At 47.3% G+C, this 10,517-nt stretch overlaps 1 protein-coding gene across 4 annotated transcripts in view; it reads left to right on the top strand.

Annotated features, from left to right (window-relative positions):
• Window positions 1–6: 6 nt before the first annotated feature.
• The window catches only part of LOC119317497 (histone acetyltransferase MCC1-like), a 12,108-nt gene continuing 1,597 nt past the window's right edge, over window positions 7–10,517 (top strand). For 2 of the 4 annotated variants that reach the window (XM_037591967.1, XM_037591966.1), the window contains exons 1-5: window positions 7–272; window positions 417–561; window positions 643–742; window positions 825–1,053; window positions 1,660–1,731. In XM_037591967.1, coding sequence (XP_037447864.1) covers window positions 166–272; window positions 417–561; window positions 643–742; window positions 825–1,053; window positions 1,660–1,731 — 653 coding nt within the window. In that variant the 5' untranslated portion in view covers window positions 7–165. The remainder of the gene's footprint in view (window positions 273–416; window positions 562–642; window positions 743–824; window positions 1,054–1,659; window positions 1,732–10,517) is intronic. The other 2 variants (XM_037591969.1, XM_037591968.1) reach the window with 1 other exon arrangement.

Raw genomic sequence — 10,517 nt, 5'->3', positions numbered from 1 at the left:
CTCTTTCCTCGCGCCGCGGCCACCGAACCCGCTCCGATTCGCCGTGGCGAGGTCGACGCGAGCCGACGCGGCGGCACTCCTGGACGCCAGGGAGCCTTTCCCCCCTGCGCCACCCGCACTCCTGGCGAATAACCTGGTGGGTACTCGTCGTGATCGGAGCTTCTCATGTTGGACCCAAGATCCGAAATCTACCCCACCATAGAGTATCGCCCCATCCAGCCCTCCGACCTCGAGGTTCTTGAGAAGATTCATCTCTCGCTGTTTCCTATAAGGTAACTGCACAAGTGGATGCTTCTACGATGTTCTTGCTTGCATTGTTATTACATCGCTTGCAAGGTATACTAATAGAATTTGTTGCGGCCTATCGATGATTTCCCCACTATTGGTCCATTTAAACAATTCGTTCTTTGCTCTAGGTACGAGAGGGAGTTCTTCTTGAACGTTGTCAATGGTAATGGTGTCATTTCGTGGGGTGCTGTGGACACTAGCAGATCGGATGAAGGCAGGGATGAGCTGATAGGCTTTGTGACCACGAGGATGATTGCAGCAAAAGATAGCGAGGTACAAACAATACATAGGATCTCCTGAAAAATCCTTGGTCTTACAAGTGAGCTCAGTGGAGCTAATTGTTTGAATTTGCAGATCGAGGATTTATTTAGATACAACAACTCGCACAAAGATCTAACACTTCTTTATATCCTGACGCTTGGTGTAGTGGATAGCTACAGAAACCTCGGCATAGGTTGTTTCCCTGTTTCCTCATCTTAGCTTCACAGTTTGTTAGTGCTGATTCAGTTGATCCTCACACGAATTCGCACTTGCAGCTTCTTCGCTTGTTCGAGAGGTGATTAAACATGCTGCAAGTGTATCAAATTGCAGGGGTGTTTATTTACATGTCATCTCATATAACCAGCCTGCAATTAACTTTTACAAGAAGATGCTATTTAAGCTAGTCAGAAAACTTCCGATGTTCTACTACATAAGAGGGCAGCATTATGACTCATACTTGTTTGTGTATTATGTCAATGGGGGGCGTACGCCTTGTTCACCACTGTAAGTATCCATGTTTGCTTATTCTGGTAAATTGTTCTAGTCCATATTTACTACTTATCCACGGTCATGTTTTGATTTGATTTTCTATCTGCAAAGCTTAGTTTCTTGTTAGGATAATATGCGAACTTGACTGACTATCCCATGAAGTCTCTCTAGTTTGTTGTGACCAATTGTGTGAACTTTGTAGTGTGCTTTGTTTTGTTGACGGCTGTTCATCTATTGATTTCTGACCTGATACTGTCCATGGACACGTACAAACCTGAACTTATCCACATGAGAGAGCCTGTAGATGTCGTACCTCTTCCAAGGAATTGCCTTTGCAAAATCCAGTGTATCGAGTCCCTATAATTTGGTGTACAATTTTCATTGTTGCATGTTTCATTATAGCATGCACAGTTTTTTTAATGGGTTGCTGCAAGCCTGCAATACAAATTTGATGCTACTATTCTTGTATGTGTACACAACTAAGTTATTTGTACGCTTTGCATAGATCATGTTCAATCCAAAAGAAAACAGCAACACACAAACCTTGTATGTTTGTATCCTAATGTGTCAATGCCTTCTTATTGACGAATGAACTGAGGAGATAACCTTAATTCTTTTCAGCTTAAACTCGCATATTGGACTTTTGCCTCCTTCTGCAACTTTTGGTGTTGCCTCTCGTGAATACATTATTAGGTACATTCTGAAGTTCTGGGTTATTTGAAGGGAATGAACTCTTGGTAGCCTTCCATTATTGTCTTCGGGCATTTCAAATGGGTGGCATGAACATGACATAAGTCTTTGTCATATACTACCTAGTATATAACATGCAACATTACATGTTAAAAACTTAAAACTAGCTAACTATATAGCTTAGTTAAGCTCGCACCCAACTCCCAGCAATCTTTTATATAATGTGTCAGTTTTAAATTAGTACATGTCATGTCTTGACACCTTAATAGGTGATTGCAACCTTTATCAGTCAGGTGACGGTGACATCTGTCCTTGCTTTGCCCCATGTTTTTTTAGAGAAAAGGCGATAGTCCGACTTTATAGATAAAGCCAACCAAGCAGTTCACAACAGCATAAGTTACCACAGTCGCACCAGCAAATAAAGTACGGGTTGCACAGCAACCAAAACAAGCACATAATCGGCATGCACCAACAACCTACAGCCTATAGAAGCCAGATAGAAGATCACAGACGCTACGCCAACTACTTCACCGGAGCCTGCACTCTTGGAGATAAGGAAATCGCAGTAGCTCGAACCCGAGAGATCAGCAGCTCTGTAGCGTCGATGTCACAACTTTTAACCACTGGCTTCCACTGCTCCATCAGATTCAGAGATTTGAAGATAATATCAGCAGGTTTAGAAGGAAAAACGTGCTCGATAGTAAATTTGTTCCTAGTTGTCAACAGAGCCCAGCTAACAGCAGCAAAACCAAACCAAAACAAATGCTTAACCTGACCAGACAGAATTGACTAGCGGCAAAAGCTGCTGAAAAGAAGTAGGAGCCCAACTGACACCCAGCCACGACTGGGTGCAACTCCAAATTAATGCCGCAAAGTCACAATTAAACAAAATATGGTCAGTGTTCTCAGGCCGAGAACAAAGAGAACAAACAAAGAGCCAAAGCCCTGCCATTCCGTTTACGAATCTGGTCGACAGCAGGCAACTTGCACCTAATTGCCTAACAAAGAAAGAGTTTGATCTTCAACGGAATACGAGGTTAAACCTGGAAGAAGAGGAACCAGAGACCAGACGGAGATATAACGGCTTAACTGAGAAATTGCTGGAGGAGGTATGAGGTCAAGTCACCGAATCCGAGGTCTCCGAGAGCGCGAGGAAGATGGCAGCAAGGCGGTGCCAATCTTCTAACTCTTCAGGAGGTAGGGAACGGCGAAAACCAAGATCCCAATTATTGTTAGCAAGGTCAAAAATAGAGAATAGAACTGGGAAGGGAGAGCATAAAGGACCGTCCCCAAACCACCAATCCAACCCAAAACGCATGGATTTGCCATCGCTGACCACAAATTTCACATGAGCTCGGAAGCCATCGCGCACCTTAATCAAGTCACGCCATAATTGGGAGCCATTCGAAGCAGAAGCAAATGGAGGATAGGTAGGAGAAAATATTTAGCCTTAAGAATGTCAAACCAAAGAGTACCAGGAGAAGCTTTCAGAATACACCACCACCATGGCTTTTAGGTCTATAAATGATCTTCCACTTAACCAATCTGTAACTTTTCTTGTTATCAACCGCGTTCCAATAGAAACCACTCCGATGCTTATCAAAACTAGCATGCGTACCCTCCGGTAACCGATAGAAATCTATGAGAAACATTGGCAAGGAAGAGATGCAAGAATTAGTAAGGATAACTTTCCCAGCATTAGTATTGTATCGACCACACCAAGGCATAACCCTATTGCCCACTTTGAGCACCATGGGCGCAAAATCTTGTATGAAAAGCTTCAGGGATGAGATGGGGATCCAAGATAATCAAAAGGGAAGGTGCCAAGCTTGCTGTTGAGGAGGTTAGAAACCCTCTTCGCCTCCTCCTCAGAACAACCAAGAACCAAAGCTTCACTTTTTGTGAGATTGATTTTAAGACCAGAAAGTGCTTCAAAACATAGAAGAAGGAATTTCAGGTTTGGTATACAAAGATCAGAGTTTTCGACAAGCACAATCGTATCGTCAGCGTACTGGAGATGAGAGACACCCGAGGGAATAAGATCATAGATAACAGGGGAAATGTGGCCAGCGGACGAAGCACGACGAATACAGGATACAACGTCAGCCACAAAATTGAATAGAAGGGAGGAAATAGGGTCCCCTTGTTGTAGGCCCCGACTATTGGCAAAAAAAGGACTAACTACGCCATTGACAAAAACGGCAGTGTGACCCTCAGAGACCAACTGCATGATACGATGAACATAGGCTTTGTCAAAACCTCTCGACAACAAGACATCCCTCAAAAAAGAACAAACGGACGTAGTCATAAGCCTTCTCAATGTCAATCTTGAGAATAAGAGCGTTCTTCTTCGAATGTAAGTCATGGACAACCTCATGTAAGCTGACAATACCATCCAAAATGGAACAACCCTTAATGAAGCAGATTGCGTCGGGGAGATCACCCGATGGGCTAGAGGAGAAAGGCGCGATTAAAAACCTTTAGAGGGGAATTTAGCCAAATTATTGATGAGAGCAATGGGTCTAAACTGGCAGATGGTGTCAGCACCCTTCACTTTGGGAATAAGAGAAAGAATAGCATAGTTGAGACGAGAAATGTCAACCGTGCCTAAGCAAAAGCCCTGAATAATGGCATAAACCAAATGTTTAAGAACATGCCAATTTTTTTTAAAGAGAATCGAAAAACCATCAGGAACCGAGGCAGAATTGGGGCTGGATGAGGCCACTACCCCATCGATTTTAGAATTAGACAAAGGAATAAGTAGGCTTTCATTTTCCTCCGGTGAAATCAAGGCAGAAGGAGGCCAAAAGTTAGCTGAGAGCCTGAGATAGAGAGAGGGGAGGGAGGTTGAGCAGCAAGTAAAGAAGAGAAGAAAAAAAAATGAGACATAATAAGATTAGCATCAGAAATCACCACGTCGTTGATAATAAGCCTGGCAATCGAGCACCGATGACGTCTTCCATGAGCAATAGCAAAAAAGTACTTATTAAGCGCATCACCCTTAAGAATCCAAGAAAGATGCCCACATTGCTGCCAATAAACTTCTTCAGCTTTATGAATAGCAGTTAAGGTTAATTCAATTCCACAGAATACCGATGAGACCACCTAGCACTATCCAAACCAACAGAATCAGCAATAGCATCCAAATCTTTAATCTGGGCCGGCTAGGAGTTCTTATTCCTATGAGCCTCGACATCTCTGTTAGCCCCCAGCCTTTCAGAAATTGACGAAGGTGTTGAGATAGGAACCACCAATCACCCAAAGTACCAAAGGAACAAAAGGTCGACACCAACAAAGAAGAAATTTTAGAAGAGATCAGGGGAGAAAACCCCTTCACCGAGAACCAGGAGGAGTCAGAATGGAATTTAGAGCTTGGACGAATAGAACAAAACTCGGAGTTCAACAAAAAAGGAGTATGATCCGAACCAATATGAGAATCAGCAAAGGGAAGATCAAGGGTAAAGCGAACCCCACCACTAGGAACATCACCAAACCCACTAGGAACAGCACACAAAGGAACACCCGATCCAGAATGCAACGAACTAGATCCAGCTAGTGATTGGACCAAGTATAACGGGCCGAACCCACCCAGTTCATGAGAACTAAATTATTGATTGAAGTCATTAAATGAATTAGCACGGGACCAGGAGAAATTGGCATTATTTTTACTAGCAGGAGAATGCATGAGATTGAAATCACCCCCCACTAGCACATGAAGAGAAGAAGAAATTTTCAAAGAGAGCTCATCCAAAAATACTTGAGAGAAACCATAAACACCAATAGTATCCCATAAACAGTTGAGATCACAGTGACAAAGAACCATACTAGCGAGCCGGAATCAAAGGCAACAAAATCAAATACATCTAGCTTAGCACCCTATGAGGATCCCACTAGAATGGTTAGAGTCCGGAAGCCACTTCCAAATGAAACGACCGGAGCCACCAATAGAAGAAAGATCAGAAGCAGAGAAAGATGATTTAATAGTCTCCTGCAAGCAAATAATATCAATGTTAGAATCACGCACATAGTCACGCAATTGGTTTCGGCACCCCCTAGCCCCAAAACCACGCATATTCAAGAGGATCTTCATTTAAAAGATAATTTTTTAATGCGAAGGCTCGACCTTGACGGGGCCAGCAAGGAACCATTTTTCTTCCTACGAGTTTTACCAGTAGCTACTGGGTGGCCGCAATCATCCAAGGAAGTAGACGAACCCAGAGCCACCCCGGCCTCGGAAACAGGAATGGAAGAAGGCGAGGGTGGTACGGCATTCATAATATCATCAGTCAAAGGTGAGGGAGTAGCCAAAATACACGCTTTGGCCAAAGAAGTTTGCACTAGCTCGTTAGCACGAATAATAGACAACACCGAAGTCGGATCAGCCGAAGAAGAGCCAAACAAAACACCCGAGTCTAATGCAACCTCAAGGAAATGGGAATCAGGATAATCAGGAAGCACTAAGAATTTTGGGGAAGAGATTGGGGTAGTACCTGTTGTGCCCAAGTTCTTCTCGGCAGCACGCCGCTCTGCACGCACCAGCATAGATTCCCCCAAATCACGAGCACATGAGCTCTTCTAGGCGGTGGAAACCGGAGTCTTGATAGTTACCGAACAAGAGGAGGGAGTAACAAGCAGCTCAGCGACACCCACTTTATCAACTAATCCCATGTCATTGTCATGGCTGCGAAACAGTCCAATACCAGATTGCTTTGATGTGCTCGACATCCTACAACACGGAGAGAGTATCTTTATAGTTTTCTACGGCCTAGACGTCGGCACAACCACCTTAGGGTCAAAGTTCTCATGATCAGGCGAATCTTCAATCCCAGATAGAGACGGTGAAGGAGTACGGGCCGGAAAGTTTGAGCACACGGCAAAAGCCAGAGGACTGCCCCAGCCCCAGGAGTAGAAGGTGCAAGCACCGCACAAGCAACCACAACATCAGGCGCATCTTTGGCCGCAACATCTTGGTGCGCGATTTGGGTACATCAACTGCAACTTAGGCCCAAGAGCATCCCACTCTTGCTTGGAAAACGGCGGACCCAATTCATCTCCATCCATCAAACCTCCATTATTCTGATCTTCATGGGGTGGCGGAGAAGCAGCACGGGGAACCTGAGAAGCAGCCTGGCCCTCCACCCCGACATTGATACGATATACTTTGGAGGCAGGGAACACCTCAATAAAACCACACACATGATACGAGCCTGGCACCAGATTCGTGACCGAACAGGCCCCAACTGAGACAAGGATTCTTCATCAATAGAGATAGGCTTGCCAACAAGCTCACCACCAAAAGCCATCAGACATGATTTGTTACGCATCACATCAGGAACATCATCTAGGAGAACACATGCATCGACCAAAGACCCAAAAGAACGAGCAGCACCAACAACCTCCTTTACTGAAACCACAAGATGATTCAAAGGTAGAGTAAAGCTAGTACTTTTTGACATCTTCAGACTTCCTTGCGAAGGGAAGACCACACCAAACTCAGGCCGGGAAATTTGCTGTGGTTGCTAGTCCCAACCCTTAAGCCCCCACCCATGCAATTTATCAGCTATCATCTGAAGACACATTGGCAGACTGGACAGAAATGACAACAATGTTACAGATGGGAGGAGTGGCCACTATTGCCTTCAAACCACCATCCATCCCCAAAAAACTTCAACTAGGCAACCCAATACCATACCACTTGACCACTGGCGGCTTAAAACGATTCATGCAACCCACTGTAAGATGCCCTCCCAAACTGCAGATCAAACAAAAAGGAGGAAATTCACATTGGGACTGGAAGTGACCCGGCCTATGACACACAAAGCAAGTCAGGGTAGCAGGCGAAAAGTTTGAAGAAGAACCACCAACAGGAGCAACTTGTCCAGAAAGAGGAGGGGGTGGGGGCACGAAGCCATCACCAGATCCCCCGAGGCTGTCGTGGGGATGTAATTTGCAAAATTTGTTCTGCTGGTTAGGATTGAAGTTGTTGTAGCCACGAGCACGAGGATTGGATCTGAACTGCCCCGCACCCGCGTCGGAACCTTAACCCCCACCAATGGGGTAGGCGCAGGGCGGGCACCAGTAGCAGCGCACGACCGGGCCCTGTCGGAGCGAGGAGCCTGCGCACCAGAAGCATCTGCTTCCCATGGATCCAGAGAGCCTGAGGAAGGAGCGTCGCTGGAAGGCTAGGAGGCACGCGCGCCGCATCCATCCTTTCATCCTCCTGTACCCGCTGCTTGCGGCTCCATTCTTCTTCGCGAAGCCAAGGCGGTTGCGTGCCCCACGCCTCCCCCTCCTTTGCCGCCTGCTCACGCTCAAGCTTCGCCCTCAACTCCGCCTCATAACCCATCACTAGATCCATCATGCCCATGCTTGTTGTTGGTATTGCTGTCGCCGGAGGAGTCGCGGGACTGGACCATGGCCACAACAACAACGAAAGATCGGAGAAGGGGTGGGGGAGAGAGGGAGGAAGACGGTCGATCGAGGGGGGGGGGATGGATCCGGCCTTGCGAATATTGACGCCTGAAGCTGGAAACCTTAAAGAGAGGTCTGACCTTGAGCAGCCATAAGTACCCACAAAATGGATGGACAGGCCGAACAGGGGCACCGGGCTCCACATGACCAGAGAAGGCTGCAACAGGGAGAGGGGGAAAGTCAGAAGAGAACAAAAGGCATCGGGCCCTTACCCGGCCCACAATGCTCCCCGCGGAGCCTAGAGCAGCACACACCTCGGATTCCCCTAGGGTAACCACGACAGCCTCACCCGCCACCGCGAGCGATGGCGCCGCCGCCCCCATTTCCGAAACTGACGGAGCTTCAGACGCCATAGAGGAGGAAGAAGAGGGAGATGGCGGAGATCGAGAGGAGCTGGGGCAAACACCGAGGAGGCTAGGAGAAGGAGCAAGGGAAAGCAGCTTACGCGCGACGAGAACGAGGTGCCACCTGTGCCCGCACTGCCAGCCCCCCTCCCCTCCCAAGCGAACTTGCGGATCTGCCCCCAGGCCACCCGGAGCATGCACCACCCCTGCAGCAGCCGGAGCCAGAGACAGATAAGGTCCATTAGCATCCGATCCGCCTCATCAGAACTTGTTGGAAATTGGACCAAGAGGGGAACACGAGGGCGACCAGAAGAGTCGAGATGGGGAAGGAAGAGAAATAGGAGGAGGGGAGAGGGGAGAGGAGCACAAGCCATGAGGAGTAGAGCATGGTGCCACGGCCACCAACGAGCAAGGAGGGGCCAAGGGTGAGAAGGTCACCGGAGGGAAGGAGGGAGGAGAGGAGAGGAGAGCCATCTCCGGTTCCCTTGCCCCATGGTCAAATAGACGGCCAATATTTGTTAGGAAGTATTAGTATAGGTCTAGGAGTCCTTATTAGTCTATTTACTTTACTTGCACCTCAAGTCTTGTGTAATATATATATATATATATATATATATATATATATATTCAATAAAGATAAGTTGCTTTCCTAACATGGTATTAGAGCCTAGGTTTAGGTCCCCTCCGGCGCCGCAACTCGCCTGACCATGGAGATTTTTTTCCCGGTCTCCTCTGTCTTGATCGAGCGGTGCTCCTCTGTCATGATCGATCTGCCGCCTGCTGCCTGCTCTTGACGTCTTCGCTGCCCCGGCTGACCGGCGCCCCGTCTGGCTCCCTGCATGACGTCTCTGCCGCCGCCTGTGCAGGTTTCCTCCATTGCCGCCCCCTCCAGGAGCTCTCCACCAACTGCTTGGTCTGCTCGCTTTGGTGCGCCGCCACCCTGCAAGTCTTCAATTGCAATGTCTACCCCAGGCTCGATTCCGCCGATCTGGTCCGGCTCAAGTAGGTTGACCCAACAGTCCGCTCAGTCCGCTGCGTGCACCTCCCAATCCAATCTGATCCCGTTGGCTTCATGAGCGGCTGCAGCTGCACGCTTCCTAGCCCTGCAGGTCAACCCTTCTCCGGATCAGGCTGTGACCCGCGCAGCGCCAACCAGCGCAACACACTTTGGCCTCAAGCGCCCTGCACAGGCCGGCTTCTGATATGCTTGCTTTGGTCTGCTTGTCCTCCCTGAAGGTCAACGCCCCTGGTTGGCTGTGTCTTCGCCGGGCTTCGTTGCTTTGGTTGAGCTTCTGGATAAGATTGACCGCATCTGTTCGGCTGGTTTGATCCTTCGTCTGGGCTTCTTTGTTGTTTTGGCTGCTGGACTAGTTTGTGGCTACTTCATCTGATTTAAAAAAAAGTTCAATGTCTTCTGCATACACGAGATGGCTTTTGCATCTTTGTCTCGAGTATACTTCCTAGCTTTAATCTCTTCATATATTTTCCGCTGAGTCCACCAAATCCGTTGATATTGTGTTTCTCGTGCCATGCAAGTCCAACATACCTCTGTCCGTCAGCCTTTTTCTCGTCCTGATCCTTTCTATACAACTTTTGTGGCCTACTTGCCCTTGTTGTTTTCTATAGGATTTTATGGACTCCTTTTGCATTGTTGATCTACGCCCATTGTGCCTTAGCCGCCGCGCTTCTTTGGCCATCGGTTGTCATGGGCTATGATTTTCTGCGCGATGCTTTATTCTCTGATGTGCCATCTTCTTTGACAACTCATCTTCTCTTGATACTTCTTTTGTATCTTCAAGTGATGTGGTGTCTTCCTCTGATGTGTCATCTCTTCGTTATCCCCTTTGGCGACTCGACAGGTTTTGAACTCTTCATGCTACGACGACACTCTCAAGACGCGGATTTGGATTATCATTTTTTTCTAGTATTACACTTCTTCAAATGCAATGCAATGCTATTGCATATACACTTTGC

Source organism: Triticum dicoccoides, chromosome 6A (assembly GCF_002162155.2).
Source record: "Triticum dicoccoides isolate Atlit2015 ecotype Zavitan chromosome 6A, WEW_v2.0, whole genome shotgun sequence".
In the NCBI taxonomy this organism is placed as follows: domain Eukaryota; kingdom Viridiplantae; phylum Streptophyta; class Magnoliopsida; order Poales; family Poaceae; genus Triticum; species Triticum dicoccoides.
This window is presented reverse-complemented; position numbering and strand designations above follow the sequence as displayed.